The sequence below is a fragment of the Podarcis gaigeae genome, assembly GCF_964106915.1.
Source record: "Podarcis gaigeae genome assembly, chromosome: 11".
Classification (NCBI taxonomy): domain Eukaryota; kingdom Metazoa; phylum Chordata; class Lepidosauria; order Squamata; family Lacertidae; genus Podarcis; species Podarcis gaigeae.
The window spans coordinates 1,580,610-1,597,353 of NC_139687.1; the positions used below are offsets into that span (position 1 = coordinate 1,580,610).

The 16,744-nt window shown below is 43.3% G+C and overlaps 1 protein-coding gene across 14 annotated transcripts in view; it reads right to left on the bottom strand.

The window, feature by feature from the left end:
• Positions 1 to 16,744, bottom strand: part of TRPM3 (transient receptor potential cation channel subfamily M member 3) — a 418,053-nt gene that overhangs the window by 104,785 nt on the left and 296,524 nt on the right. For 12 of the 14 annotated variants that reach the window (XM_083701876.1, XM_083701865.1, XM_083701870.1 and 9 more), the window contains exon 7: positions 11,364 to 11,538. In XM_083701876.1, coding sequence (XP_083558002.1) covers positions 11,364 to 11,538 — 175 coding nt within the window. Of the gene's footprint in view, positions 1 to 8,446; positions 9,191 to 9,993; positions 11,539 to 16,744 lie in introns of those variants that run through there. The other 2 variants (XM_083701868.1, XM_083701869.1) reach the window with 2 other exon arrangements.

Sequence of the window (16,744 nt, forward strand, 5' to 3'; positions counted from 1 at the left end):
ATTGAAGTCCATTAATCATTCCCCCCGTGTCTCTTATTTAAGGATTTTTTCCTCCCACCACTAGGTCTGCGTGCTGTTTGCTCCATTCGGTCTATGACATTTAGATGATCATCTTCAACAATTGTAGACTCCTACCTTCAGGAGCACTGTCTCCCTCCCCCACATTAGGTAGGCCTGTTGCCTGACCCAACAGGGCACTCTTTGGGCCTACAGGTGAAGGATTCATCATTCTAATCATCCCTCCATTTGTGTTGTTTACAATTGCCATCACCTAAAGAGATTCCTCCAAATATAACCAGAGTAAAACTCTTTACAGCTGGGGCATCATTAAAATGATTGAAAAAACGAGCATAATTGCCTACAAATATTAGAGGAATGAGAACAAGAGTCTAAGGACTGGTGCTGGGAGATCTGTGAGCAATCTCCTAGTCATTCTCCCAACCAAAATCTCCCAATACCAAGCTCCTGGGGTGGGGGAAGAGACAGCCTTCCTGTCCCCTCACCCTTCCCAAATGGGAAAGCAGCAAGTGAAGGGTGGAATTTGATAGTTCTGCAATAAACTATTCAGCCCCTTTCTTTTAAAAAATAAAAGAAAAGGGGGACCATTCTTTAGCCTTCCACTAACTACTTTCTTCAGATACAAATTAATACTGATTAATCTTTTGTTTCACCTGTCTTGCAAATGTCAAAGAGAGGCATATGTAGCCAACAAACAGCTTACACTGATGTTTTCAAACTGTGTTCCTAGGAGCACTGGGGTTCCTTAAAAGGCATCTTTTGATGAAAAGATGAATAATGGCAGGCCAGGTTCCCTGGAAGAAAGCTTGTCTACCTGTATTACCAAACCTGCCTTGAAATACGCAGCCAAGAGGGAGAGTCAGGGTCGTTCTAGGACACATTCTCAATTTTCACAGCGAGTTACCTAGGCTCTATCTGACCTGGCCAGGGTCCTCCTGCAAATTCAGCTGTTTCTCAGCAGACAATTGATGTGGACCCTAAGGGTAAGCAACCTTAAAACCATGGGCTTAAAGTGATGAAAAGTACAGCTATTTTACCTGCAGTAAAACTGTAGTTGTTCACCATGTGAATAGCACACCTCCATTTCTTGCTGAGTGTAGCCTTTTGCAGAGGGGTTAAAAATCACCAGACATTCATGAGCTAAGAACAGATTTGTCAGACCCATGTCCTTATTTTGGGTTGGCAATCAGCAGAGGAAAGCCTATGCTGGTTTCTTAATTTCTATTGCAGCCACTCTGCCTAGTCGCATAGAAATCACAGGTGTAGTTAGTTAATTGAATAAACTAGATTGGACTAATTTTACCAAATTAGGTGATATGTGCAAAGGGAACCTTTAAAAGGTAGCATGCTATATTTTCAAGTTAAAAAAGAAAATGTTTCACGTGCCATGGAGTGGGAATGCAGAGTGGTCAATAAAAAGAAGGAATTGTGCCACTCCATTGTCGGAGGTGGTAGGGAGCATGCTGGGTAGCGCCATGCTGGCAGACCTGACATCCAAATAGCTGAGCCTGACTGGGTTTAAAGGGCCCACAACTGGGCAGAACAGCACAGGTACGTAGCAGCTTTCAATTTGGTATGATAAGGAAAAGATAGGATGGTAGCTGAAGAATTTTCAAGCCCCACTGAAGTTGGGCCTGAAGCTGCTTTGCAACTGGCATTGCCCAACTTCCGGCTCACTGAGCCTGCGGGCTTCTCCACACCTCCTCTTGTTCTGCCCAGGAAAAGCACCTTTTAGCTTTTGGAGCAAATGGTGATGGGGGTTCCACAGACTGCTCTTTCCAACTGAAAGCTAAAGAGTGGGTTTTCCCTGAGAAAAGAGTGGGGCCAGGGCAAAATGGTCCAGTCCAGGCCTAGAAAGCTCTGGTCAAGTGGAAAACCGCTCAGACCTCGGCTTTCTAGGGGCGGGACAAGCAGAAGTGTGGATGAATCCTCGATAGAAACCAGGGGTGGCAACTCCTAGGGGCTCAGCCCTTTTGGGGCCCCCAATATTATTATTTTTTGGGGGGGTGGCCCCTAATGTTCCAAATGATCGGGAGGTGGAGGAGGCTGAGCACGGAACCAAGCATGGCATGGATTCCCTGGCCAGCAGCTCCTCCTGCTCCTGCCACATAAGGGAAAGATGGGCAAAGCACACACCCCCCCCGACTGGTGGTGGCAGCAGGAGGAAGAGGAGGCCGAGCACGAGCCACCAACATGGAAGTCATTATGCCACCGCGTTCGGCTCTGCTCCTGGCTCTTCCAAACATCCTGATGTCACACACATGCCATCGATCTTCAGCACAACCTGCGGCCTTTTATAAAACCGGATATTATAAATTGTAAGTCTCCAGTGCCCTTTCTCCAAGGGAAATGACACTGTAACACTGCCCCAGAACCTCCACCATGTCTGGAAAATGAGAAATATGAAGCAATTAACCACCTGCCTGGAATTATGTAAGAGTCTCTCTCTCCCCCCCCCCCCTGTGTGTGTGTGTGTGTGTGAGAGAGAGAGAGAGAGAGAGGGAGGGGCACATATTTTGAAACCAGGCAATATCCCAGTGATGGAGCATGTCCCCCAAACATGTGGTGCAGAATTCTTCAAAGTAGTATTTATATCACCAAGTTTCTTTAACCTGATACTAAGGTTTTGGAAATTTTACCCCCCCCCGGGGGGGGGTATCCTTTAGACAAACTAGAGAATCCTCTAGGTAAAATCATACTGGTTAGAGGCAGAGATGGGTTGCTCTTTTGCAGGCAGGCCATTTGCATAATTTGCTATGTGACCTGCCACTTAGCTTTTTGCTTTCATGAGATAAACTCAGTTTATATTGTGACGCTTCTAGGCCACTGGCAAGACTTGGCATTTTCAAGTGCAATTTCTTGGTGGTTCATTGAAGCAGAAATAATTGTAAGCAGGAACAGATTGAGGGAAAGCCTTCTGTTCTTTTATAAAACAAACCGTACATAACTAAAGCACAAACTGGTCTCTGCTGTCAGCTAAGAGGCTGCACCCCCTGCCTGCCAGAAAGAACTTCCAGGCAAGGAGACCCACGGAGCCTCATCCACCAGAGCTCCCCCTTCCATCTCCATTTCTCTTTTGCCCCTTTACAGTGTGCCATTAAACAATAAGCACACTTTGTGTAAGTTCAAGTAATTTAGGTCAAAGATCAACATACTGAAATCTGATTATGCTCCTCCAAATTTTAGGAGCAATCCATTTAAGGGGTTTTGCAATCTACTTGTTTGAAATACAACAAAAATGTAACCCCCCCATGTCATCCATGTTATTGTTATGGAAGCATTTAGGCAAAATCAGTGACTGAGCTTTTAAAAATTTCATTACCGTAACTGCAAAAAAGTATCCATGTTTGTTCTTTCTTTTTTGGGTGATGGATTTCAAGTTTTTGGCCGATGTGTAGGTGGCCATTCTAATTATATAATGCTACAACAGCACACTGAGGATATAACATTAAAAGTCCATCAAAAAAGTGCATTTACACTGCATATTGGCTAAAAGTGAGAAGGTACCCTTATTTTGCTTATTATGCTATTCAAGACATATACCTTTGCAGCATTAAAATGATAATGTGTACAAAAGCAGTAGAAAAACTATACCAATGGAAAAAACCAATACCTACGGCTTAGAAATATTTGTGTAGCCATACTACTTTTGTGATGACTTTGAAACATTTTCCTTTCACTTCTTCATGTGAACCAGCCTCATGCTACAATTACTGTTACTGGTCTGGATCCTGCAGTACAGTTTGGCAGCCTTTCCCCTGACCTTCCTCCCCTGCCCCAAGGATGCAAGTTGGCTAGATTGGCCTCTTACTTAACTCACATTAACTGTCTGCAGAGGTCAGGTGGTGTGCATGCATATAGACCAAATAGAAATATATCTTTGTATTTCACACACAACCATGTTTGCTATCAAGGGTAGCCTTTTCAATAATGGCTCTTTGTTAAGTATATCTCTATAGGTATTTCTCTCAGGGCCAGCCTAGATGCCACATTTCTCATTGCTGCCCCACCACCACTGTTTGTTTTGTTTCTTGAAATACATGTCATAACTGAGAACAAAAGTGTGTGTGTGTGTGAGAGAGAGAGAGAGAGACAGGCCAACAGAGACAGAGGGACTGACGTTAATTCATTCTAGCCAGACTAAAATACCCAAGATTCCAAACAGGGATGGTTGAATCTATCAATTTCAGTTTCTCGAAGCTTCTTTTATTTGTTTATTGAATTTATATTTTATAGCATTTATATTTCACATTTTCCTCCAATAAGCTCAATAATCTCCACAACGACCTTGTGAGGTAGGTTAGGCTGAGAGGCAGCGACTGGCCCAAGGTCACCCAGTGAGTTTCATGGCCGAGTGGAGATCTGAACCCTGGTCTTCCAGATCTTAGTCTGACTTTCTAACCACTACACCACACTGGCTTATTTCCATATCAGTTTGCAAGTATTTTAAAAAATATATTAATTAAAAATTCATCCTTAGGAATAGATGGGGGAACATGCACCCCTTGGCTGTTTCATGGGGACAGCTGCATGATCTAGCTCTCTAGACACGGCAGTCTCACTCTTGCTTTCTGGACTGACCTTCTGGGAAAAGCGGCCTCTTCTGCTTTGTATATTTGTGAGAGGGTTTTGGGGGAGTTTTTCTAAGGGAAAGACATCCAGACAATTCTGCAAAACTGCAAACTTTTGCCACTTTTGGCTCTGGCTGTACCCCCCTCCCCTGATTGCAGCCTCTGGCAGACTTTTCCCATTGGTCAGTGCAGTGGCGGAGGAAGAGGAGTGTGTGGGGAGCACACTGCCCCCGGCAGCGCAATCCTGGTGGGTGTGCCATGCCCCCAGGACGCCCGCCAGCCCCGCATGAAGCTCCGCCACTGGGTCAGTGGTGCTTCAAAGGAAAAGCCTATGATGTGTCTCCTTTTTTTGTTCTGCACACTTTTCATATATTTTGAAGTATCTTGATTTCTGGGACTCTCTTCTGCAGGCTTCCCCTTCACCAACACTGTTCCACACACATTCTGGGACTTTAATAATGCCTCTTGCTTGCCTGGACAGAGAGATATGTCTGGATATCACGGACTTTTCTGTGGCCAGAATGTAGCCTACAGTACAAAAATGAGCGTGACATAGGAAGCTACCTTCTTACGAAGTCCAACTACTGGCCTGCTAGGTCAGTGTTATCTACACGCAGTGGCTCTCCAAGGTTTCAGACAGGGGTCTCCGCCAACCCTGCCTGATAATGCCAGGGATTAAATCTGAGAACTTTGGGAAATTGCTCCCTGTGCACTAGTCAAGCCAAAGGAAAGCTACAGTAATGCTTGTTGTGAGACAAGTCTGAACAAGAAGGAAAGCATGGAATGATACTGATCCTTCATCCAAATTCAATCTTCTCCTAACAATCATCTATATCTATATATCAATATAATATCTGTGTTAGCAAGAGTGCTGCTTGGGTGAAAGCAACCAAGAATTGGCGAACAAGGTGGATTTGGGGCCATATTAGTTCCAGGATTGTGAAATTTCTGTGGCAGCTGTTGCAACAGGATATAGTTGGACTGGAGGTGCATAACGGAAGTACAAACAAGAGCACGTGGGGGAACTGGCCTCCAGTCAGGAACCTCTTCAGTTCTCCTGCATATGAAATTAAAGCACTTTGGAGTTACAAAAAGCCACATGACAATTAAGCATTTTGGAACCCCTGAAACACTGAATGTGCAAAATGGTCTTTGCTAAGTGCTTAGGTCAGTGATCCTAGCTGTAACTCAAAAGGCAAATAAGTGCTTAGAAGTAGTTTCTTTCAATAACATCACTTTTTAACACAAGAAAAAATATTTGCAGGACCAGTGGCTGGATGAGTTCATTATTTCATTTGGCAATCTAGTTCTACACCAAACACACTGGAAAACAAAAACCCCAGTAGAATGGCTCTTTTATTTGCTCTGGCAGATTCAGTAGACAAATGACAGGACTTTGGCATCCTTCTCTCTTACATGGAAATCTCTTTTGAACTGGTGCCCTGCATCAAAGAGGATAATGTACACAGCACTAAATTGCATTGCCATCTTTCAGCTGTGAAGCCTGCTACACTGTAATGAACAGATGAGTTGCAGGATCTGGTCCACAGCCAATTCTAAATCATTTAGTCAGTTGTCACCAGATGACTTCAGCTTTTTCTTTTTCCTTTTTTGTCTGAGAAAAGCAGTAGCAACTCCAAGTTCTGTGATTCTATTCACAGTGGTTTTTCCTGATGAGGTTTTGAAATACAAAAAAACCACAACACTATTTCATATGCTTTCCCCTTGTCTCCCCATCCGGCTGCTATTTATTTGCACCTCCAGAGCAATCCTTTAAAGTCACCACATGAACTTTCTTTATAAAGCCTCAGAGGTAGAATTGGATGCTCTGAAAATAACTATATAACTGTGGGTTTCCTTTGTCCCTTTGGTACCATCATGTGTGCAAAAGGAAATATTGCAACAGGATTAGCAGAAAGCAGTGAAGACACATTTTTGAAATTAAACTGTGCATCCTCACAGAGCTCTTCCTTTCATGATATTTAAAACTTTGTGTCAATGGAACCAAATTGCTGGAAGTTATGCACATTCACATTATTTTTTTAAAATATTGTGTGCCATTATTCCACATCCAAGATTCAGGTCCTTCAAAGAGCTATGATCTCTGACAAGGACTGGAATGACACACAGCAATGAATGGGAAGAAAGGCATGGTGATTTCAGAGAAGTGAAGTGTGTCTAATGGTTAAAACGGACATGCTTGGAAGACCCATTGATAATATTCATGGAAAATTAGGTGTGTGGGAAAATCCCTCTGATCAGGCATGAAACACTGAAATTGATTACAAAGCCAGTTGAAAATGTTCAGTTGTGGATTCACATCTCTCTTCTCTCAAACACTTGCATGCGTGTATACACTCAGGTGCATGGACGCACATATGTGGCTTATCCACACTTCCTCTGGTTCCACTGCTTCCCCCAGGGAAAACTGCTCTTTTGTGCTCAATCATAGCAAACAGCAATTTGGGTTTTCTCCAAAGGAAAGGGCCCAGGGGGAAACTTCTTGGACGTGTGCTTTCTAAGCACAAGACAAGTGGCTCTCCCTGCAATGTCAGTGACCCGAGACAGAATGGGACCGTTGTAGGCCTGCTCCATCACCAAAAGAGGAATAGGAGCATGAGGTTAGGATATGGCAGCCAGAGGAAAAGAGGCCACTGACTACCATACTGATCACTAGGCAACCTGCTTCTGGCTGATGGTTCATTACCAGTCTTCCCTCAGCAACCATGATAGTGAGATACGTAAATAAACAGCAGTGTAAAGAACATGGACAGTTTTCAGGATCCTCAATTATGCACCATCTTGAGAGAGGAGGTGGGGGATGTATACAATGCTCATAGTCTTTGTAGGCAATTTTTTAAAGCATAATGTGCATATATATGCATATGTGTGATTGATACACCCCCCCACACCAATGTGGCATGGGCGGCACTGTGGGTTAAACCACAGAGTCTAGGACTTGCCGATAAGAAGGTCGGCGGTTCGAATCACCACGATGGGGTGAGCTCCCATTGCTCGGTCCCTGCTCCTGCCAACCTATCAGTTCAAAAGCACGTCAAAGTACAAGTAGACAAATACCATATTTTTCGCCCTATAGGACACACTTTTCCCCCTCCAAAAATGAAGGGGAAATCTGTGTGCGTCCTATGGGGTGAATATAGGCTTTCGCTGAAGCTTGGAGAGCGAGAGGGGTTGGTGCGCACCGACCCCTCTCGCTCTCCAGGCTTCAGGAAGCTATCAGCAAGCCTGGGGAGCCTGTGGGAGTTCCCGCAGGGCTCCCTAGGCTGCGGATAGCAGCCTGCCACCCGGTGTGTGGAGCGCCCTGAAGCAGAGCGTCCCGGGCACTGGGCAGACATCCGCAGCGTGGGGAGCACGTGCGGATAGCAGCCTGCGCCCGGCGCGTGAAGCAGAGCGCCCCATGCTTCGGGCAGACATCGGCCAGCCCCACAAGCTCGGGGGACAGTGGGGAGGCGCAGGGCCGCCATTCCGCTGTTCCCCGACCTCATTTTGGGGGGGAAATAAAGGAAAAAAATTTCCCCTTTATTTCCCCCCAAAAAAACTAGGTGTGTCCTATGGGCCGGAGCGTCCTATGGGACGAAAAATATAGTAGGTACTGCTCCGGCAGGAAGGTAAACGGCGTTTCTGTGCGCTGCTCTGGTTCGCCAGAAGCAGCTTAGTCATGCTGTATGGCGGCTCCCTCGGCCAATAAACGAGATGAGCGCCGCAACCCCAGAGTCGGTCACGACTGGACCTAATGGTCAGGGGTCCCTTTACCTTTTATAAAACGAATGCATAATTAAAATACACAATAAAAAATCCACAGGGTCATTAAAAAATATTTAATTAAAAAATACAATATAACAAATAACCAGAAAGCATAACAATTAAAACAGTTAAAACAGTTAAAACAATAAAACCAGAAGTTCCATTCAGGGGGACTGCTTGCCTAAATAGGTGACTTTTCAGAAGCTGGCAGAATGGCAACACCAAGAGGTCCTCTTGTATTTCTTATATTGCAGAAATGAATCTTTGCCCTTTAAGTTACGGTTATACACTTGACTTTGCTTATGGATTTTGTACACATGCCTGGTATTCCACATCCCAAGAAGAGGCCAACTAGATGAGCATGCATATGTGCAAAGTTGGAGTGAAAAGCCTGTTATGGGGGAGAAAAGGCTACGGCTGGCCCTAGATGTTATAGGGTAGGTGGCAGTGATTATTTGGGTTGGATAATATAGGGCACTAAAGGTAGGGTAAGGGCCAAGGCAGGGACCAGAGTGGAAGCAACAAAGATAAAAACCATCAAGTAGCTCTGGTTTTATCCTCAAGCACCATCTCATCAATCATCCCCTCCAAGACATTTCCCTAGAAACCATGCTCCATTCTCATTCATGTATTAAGCTAGTACCTTTGTGTCTTCCTGCAAGGAGGCAATTAAGGTACTGAAACAAACAGCTTGATACTATCGATTCTAAGCAGAGATGCAACTATCTGAGCTGTGAACAGGACATGCTCAGGACAGCCAAGTGCCTAACAACTAGATAATGTGGCTTGTCTTGGAGAGATCTTGAGAATCCTTGAACCTGCAGAGTTGCAGCTGTCTGTCAATAGACAGAAATATTTTTTAAAAAATAATTATTTGTCTATGCCTTAGGGGATTACTGACTGGGGATGAAAAAAATGAGAGGCACAAATACAAGATGGGTGACACCTGGCTCGAGAGCAGTACATGTGAAAAGGATCTAGGAGTCTTGGTTGACCACAAACTTGACATGAGCCAACAGTGTGACGCGGCAGCTAAAAAAGCCAATGCAATTCTGGGCTGCATCAATAGGAGTATAGCATCTAGATCAAGGGAAGTAATAGTGCCACTGTATTCTGCTCTGGTCAGACCTCACCTGGAGTACTGTGTCCAGTTCTGGGCACCACAGTTCAAGAAGGACACTGACAAACTGGAACGTGTCCAGAGGAGGGCAACCAAAATGGTCAAAGGCCTGGAAACGATGCCTTATGAGGAACGGCTAAGGGAGCTGGGCATGTTTAGCCTGGAGAAGAGGAGGTTAAGGGGTGATATGATAGCCATGTTCAAATATATAAAAGGATGTCACATAGAGGAGGGAGAAAGGTTGTTTTCTGCTGCTCCAGAGAAGCGGACACGGAGCAATGGATCCAAACTACGAGAAAGAAGATTCCACCTAAACATTAGGAAGAACTTCCTGACAGTAAGAGCTGTTTGACAGTGGAATTTGCTGCCAAGGAGTGTGGCGGAGTCTCCTTCTTTGGAGGTCTTTAAGCAGAGGCTTGACAACCATATGTCAGGAGTGCTCTGATGGTGTTTCCTGCTTGGCAGGGGGTTGGACTCGATGGCCCTTGTGGTCTCTTCCAACTCTATGATTCTATGATGGCCCATTTTTTATTTTTGGTGTGGTTTTACTGTTTTTAGTACTTAAGAGATACTTCCTGGTTAATACATTCACCAAGGGCCAGCACTAAAGCAGCAATGTGGATTCATTTCCTCCATAAATGAAATTAAAACATACTTTGTAAAACTTTCACAACATTCTGTCCCAGTACTTATTTTTGCATTTTATACTGTTTGCAGCTAAAATAGTGTTTTGATTTCAGGCTGGCATCTTTAGTATTTTCAAGCAGGTGATTCAACATCTACAAGGATGTGTTAAGTGATGCAAACGTTTTCTTGAATGGACATGGAATTATAGGAGATGTTCAAATGAAGTGGAAAAGCACAACTGGAAAGTAAAAGGCTAGCTCTGAGAAAAAACATTTTCAAGAATCTGTGCCTAAAAGCCTGGTTTTATTTTCATTCTAGACAAACAAAGGTTTCATTTGCTTTTAGTGTCATTGCTTTTCTTAGTGATAAAAGCACTGCAAAGGTAGGCCCTCATTCTGGACACCTGTGGGCATTTTCATGAAGGAGATGACAATGAAGATGGACTTGGCTAATGAACAGAACAAAACTATTAGATTGGTAAGGAAGAACAGAAGGAGAACATCCTGAACTGGTGCACAATATATTATACTGTTTTTTGTTCACAGAAAGCACAGCATTCAACGCTTGCTGGCAATAATCCTACTTGGGAGTTTCTGCCCCACAGTCACCAGAGGTCTCAGGGGATTAGCATACATTGTCCTGTTTAACTCTGCAGGACATCTCTTTAGTGTTTCTAGAGCAAAGGTTTGGCCTTTGGCCATCTTAATTACAGAACTGGATATATCCCATTGCAACACCTTGAACAGTATGAAGAGAAACACTCACATAAAAATGCAGTATTTGCTAGTAAATAGAGAAAGACTGTATTGTATTTGGCTCCACAGAGCAGTAGTGTAGGGCAATAATGGAGGTAGCTGACCTACAGGAATATCAGCAGTCCTTAATAACCCAGTTACCAGAACCACAAAAGCAACATGTGTATTCTATGGGAATGGTCAGCAAGAAGTATTATATCAAATAATATAAAAGGATGACTTTCTGTGTGAAAACGGTCTTGCGTCAAGCAGTAGTTCTAACCTGCCAGCTACAGTTAAACCTCCAGTCAGGCAGAAGAAAATAAATGCATGCATGATACTGGAGTCTTCACTGAAGTGATTATGGAATTATGGGTTATGTTAATAGGTGATATTGCCCATTAATCATCTGCTATAATGTTTATCCCCAATTAATACTTCTGCTGTTACTGAAATAAATCAACATCAGAATGCAAATGATTCCAAAGAAGGATTTATCTTAAAAAAATATTCTGGCAAGTAACTCACCCTCCTTCTTCGGAGTACTTGTGACCAAATGCCAGGATGTCAGATGCCCGCCCACTGCCATCACAAACTACAACAGGAACTGGAGGAGTGTCACGTAAATATTCAAGGACGATGGAAATTACATTGGGTCCTCCTTCCACAATGAGAGCCACCACTGGGACACCTTGCCCAATCCCTGCAGAGAAACAAACAAACAAAAAACAACAACAAAAGAAAATACAGAAAAAGAAGGAAACAAACTGAAATGATGGACTACACAATTAAGACCAAGTAGCATTATGTGACCATCCTATCCATCTGTATTAGACTCCAGATTACATGCTGAGAAGGAGACTTTGCAAAGGATGGTATAATGAATTCCTCCACAGTCACTAGGGTGGAATTCGGCCATATCCACATACAGCATCTCTGGGAAAAATAATCTCCTCCTCTAACATGTATTAATAGATGTTGTCGTGATGTCATGAATTTTCCCTGCTCCTTCCCCTGCTGCTCTCTTGGCTGCCACTGGGCAACCACAATTGCAAGAGAGTGGACGATGGAAAGATCTGGATGGGGATGATCCTTTCAGCAGCAGACTTGTGCGTTTCATAATGTGTATTTAGAATTTCACTACAATTTTGAGACTGTTTTTTTCTTAAATTAAGGAGTTTATAGATATTTAGGGACTCAGTTTTCACATGGAACAACATGATTATCTGCACCATCTTAAATATTAATATATTAAGTACAATTTATGTAAAAGTTGCTATAGGTATGAGGACCCAGGTGGTCCCCTGGTTCAGGAGTCCTGGTTTCTAGACACTTCAGAAGTACTGGCCCTGCTAAGTTAGGGCAGCCCATGTCTGCTTAGCTTTGCAAATGTGCTAGCAGTTTTATTGCTGCATGTCTTTTGAAGTATGTAAGCAAGACAATTATTCAGAAACATGAAATTCTGAAGGCGAGCTGAAATGTTTGCCTCTTATACAAAAACATTCCATAGTAATAGCTTCTCTTTATTCATATATTCTATTATTTCCAAAGTGCCGCTTGAAGTGAGGAGCATAGAATGTCACTGTGGATGCAGCGAAATCTTCTTTTGCAAAGAGTATTTTTCTTGCCATGGTCTTTCATTACAGACCCTTCTGACCTTTAGTTCCACTTATTTGCCTCTGTGAATTTCTGTGCTTTTGCATGCATTGTATTAGGAGCCTTATAATTTGTATAGTACTGAGACCAGGACACTTCCCTTCCTCCATCCAAAAGTCATTTGCTATTAAATCTTGTCCTGAGGCTCCTGTTTCTTGATATGCTTTGGCTCCCAGGTACTCAGTTTGCACTTCTGCAGGGCACATTAATGGCAGTGTTGACAGCAGCATTTGCAGGGCTTCTGCCCCAGGGGCAGCTGGCAGCTTGGCTCCCTGGGTGGCCCTCAGAGTGACAAAGGAGTCATCAAGGAGTTTGCAGGTGTGTTGTGCGCATTTTGTTTTTCTACAGGAAGAGTTGTTCCCACAGTCAGATGAAGTGAAGTCTGTTTAAATTGCACGCCATGCAAAAAGGGAGACAGCCAAACACTTTCTGGCTACTCCCTATTGCCAGCCTAAGGCAGCAGATATCACAGCAGTCCTAGGCCTGTTTCTACCAAGAATCAGAATGCTGAAGGGAAGGAATCCTCATCCTCTGGATTCCCAATTTTTGCCCTGAAGCAAACATTGTGACAAACCACAGTCTTCTATTATGTTGCTGCAGAAAAACCCTATGTCAGACGCTAAAGCTAACAATATCCTATAAATGACACTGTAAAGCCTACCTAGTTTTGCTAGACCTCTGAGCAGTTGTGTATCATTAAATGAGGAGTGCGTAAGAGATGCCTCAGAGAGGCTCAGGTTCTGAGATGCTCTGTAGAATGGGATGAAATGGCTCAGAAACATTATTTTAGAAATCAAGCTTACTTTTAACGATTGGCTGACTGCTTGCTGGAGTTTGAGTTGGACCTAAGTGGTGTGGGACTATAGGCAATGGGCCAAAAGATTCAGGAATAAGCTGATTTCAATTAGGCAGTTTAAAACTTGGACCATCTTGGCAGTGAGTCCTGGGGGAACTGCTCCCTGCCTTGCAGGCCTTTTCCACAGCTAAGGCTGCTGAACAGACACTTGGGTTGGGGTATTGTTTAGGGGTTTCTGTTGCTGATTATTGCCCTAATTGTTTAAAATGTTTTAAACTGTTTTCACCTGCTTTTTATGTTCTTTTGAATTTGGTGTTTTTTGTTTTAATTAAGGGATGTAGGATGTGCCTGTGAAGAGAGGAGCTGGGGAGAGCAGGTGTGGCCCCAATCACAGTGGTTCTGAGCAAGGGGAGCTATGGTGGGGTGTTGATATGACTAAAATCAAAGAGCAGCATGGTAGACAAAGGACGTTTTCCCCAGATCAGCAAATGCATTATATTTTCTGTGGCACAGCTGCATTTAAAATACTCTGTAAATGTATTATCAGAATGATACCCCATAAACAGCCAATTCCAAAAGGAACTCATGATCCCAGGAGTAACTCTGGTGGGACAGGAAGGTGCGGTTCTGGGTGTAGCAGTGAGTCCCTGAGGAGCTGAAGTTTATCAGCTTAGCCAACTGGAGAGGAGGATCTTTAAAGCTGCATGATCCTGTTGCTGATAGGTCACATAATCTCTCTGCCTGTCTGTTATTGGTTCATTGCCTGGATTCAGATCCACACCACACACCCAAGGGACCACCCGAGGGTACAGAAATGCATTAAATACTGAAGATATTGTGAAAGGAAGATCAGGACATCAGCCAATGAGCATCCAATGTATTTGATGAAGGTGCAATGGTCAGAGAAGATGCTGGTGATGACAGCTGAACGTCCCTTTGCCTTCCCAGCCCCCTTCATATATTCTCAGGCATAGGATGACAAAGGGAAGCCCACGAGTCACATGAAGAGGTACTGCAGACACTTTACAGGGCTAGAAGTTGCCACTCAACCTGAACCTACCCTACATTCTTCTCCAGTTCACTTTAACCCTCAATCATAAAAATAAGCTTAGCTTATTGTCTACCTGAACTGGACTGCAAAATACCATATATTGATGGTAAGCACTTATATGGAGGAGTTGGTTGCATATGGAGCATAAAAGGTCATTTTGGATTATACTTTTTGAACTAATCCGTAGTCACCTTGGCCTTTTCTACTGTCTGCTTGACTCAATGCAATAGTCTAAATTATTCAGACCCCATAATTTGAAACAGTTCTAATAAAGTAAACCAATCTTCCCTTTGTGACTTCAGTGGATGGCAACATTTGAAAGAAAACAAAATTCGCCCAACAAAACCTAGCTGAAACATGCACTTAAAAGAGCTACATGAAAGCAACCTGAACTCTGCACTCTGACAAGCTGAATTCTGCAACCTGTGCTAGAATTATGTGGACTGAACAACTTTGCACACTTCTGCTTAATGTTGCCTCATATATTCTGTTTTTTTTTTTTGCTGGTCTTGGGAAAGGCAAAACAACTATGCCAGGGCATTTGAAGCCCTTCTGCCTTCTGCCTCCTAAGGTCCTAAGTGTGCCCAGACACTTTCGATGTTTGGGGAGCTACAAACCTTTAGAAGGAAAGGTTTTAAGTTTCAGGATGTTGAATCCTGTGCCCAGTACCAAATTCTGCATGTGTATTGTGATATGGATTATGGAATCATGGAGTTGACATAGCCCTGATTACAGACATGCTCCATCATTTCCAGGACAATTTGCCAATCATGAAATGGCAGCATGCAGCTTTATTTAACATGACCACGGTTTCACATAGGGCGCATCATGAAAAAAACATGCAACTCCTCTACAAATATATTAATTTTGCAAGGTTTCAAGAAATGGTGGTGTCTTGGAATATTATGGAACTGCTTTTGTTGTTGTTGGATGTTTTTCAATAAAAGATTGAACAGACATTCATCAAGGATTTTTTAGTTATGGGGTAGTCTGTCTCAGTGGTGTAGCGTGGGGGGTGCAGGGGGGGCCGGCCGCACCAGGCGCAACATCTGGGGGTTAGGGTTAGGGGGCGCAAATCCACGGGTTAGGGGGTTCAAATTACTTGCCTTGCCCCGGGTGCTGACAACCCACGCTATGCCACTGGTCTGTCTTGAGATCCATCACTATGAAACACTGAGTGGCAGATGTTGCCCTAGCCAATTAGTAATAATAAGATGGATAGTCTGACACTAACCAGCTGCAGGTGGAAGTACTTTTATTTTTCACACAACAGTTCAACTGTTTCAAATGTTTCAAGGTTACTTTGTTCCCTTATCTTACTTTTACATCACAAACCTATGAAGACAACACTTAAAAAATTATTTAGAAGGTACTATTTGTTCTCTATTTTCTCAGCAGGCTTACTGTGTCCCACCAGCTGTTCTACAGAGAAGTGTAATAGATGCTTTCTGCAGAGAACAAAGAGCAGCATTCACACAGGAAAGTGCATGGCTGCTGGTTGGCTTCTGATTTATGATGATTAGGTTAGGTACTAAAAGTTATGATCCACAGTTTTATTCCCACAGAGACTTACACCTATACACTTCCCAGTTCTTTGTAGTTCTTGCTTGTTCTTTCTACAAAGCAAGAAATCAATGTAAGTGTAAAAAAGAAATAGCTATTATAAATACTAACATAATTAACAGTTTGGTCTTAAGAACTGCTGAGCAATCAAAAGTCTGCTTGGTGCTGAGGGTGGAGAATGTGTCTGCCACTATATAATGGGCTAAATAAGAACATTTCACTAATATCGCCATGGAGTTATATCACCCTGCAATCAGATAATTTTGTGTGAATGTTTTGTACTATGGTGCATAGATCTCTGCAATTACTGGGCACATCACTGCCAAGTTTGCTCTAAATGCCAAAGAGCAGCTGCTCGGTCTCATTTAAATATTGTATCCCTGATGACGTGATTTAACATATCCATAGGAAGCCAGTTTTCCAGTATCAAAGGCCAGCTCTGGTAATCAGGATTCAAACATTGCTTTGTAAAGGAAAAATGCAGGGTGGCAAAAGGACTAAAGCAAAAAAGAGCACAGCTTCCTGAAACATCAGAGTAAAGTATGTAAACTTGTTATTTGTCCTCTTTTCTATTATCTCTGCAATTCTGGATGTCAGTTATCTTTCTTCTAACATACAAGGGATATTAATTTTTGATGCTGTTAGACCCTCATCCATGATTCTGGAGGTGAGAGGAGGGACTGAAAATGGCCAAGACCCCCAGAAGCTAGAGTGCTATTTGCTAAGAGTCACATGACAGTCTATGGAGAGATCCCATCTAGTAGGATTTAGGCCACCCCAGAGCACAACATTTTCATCAAAATAGCACCCCCAAAGTAGAGTGATGTGCCTTCCCCATTCACT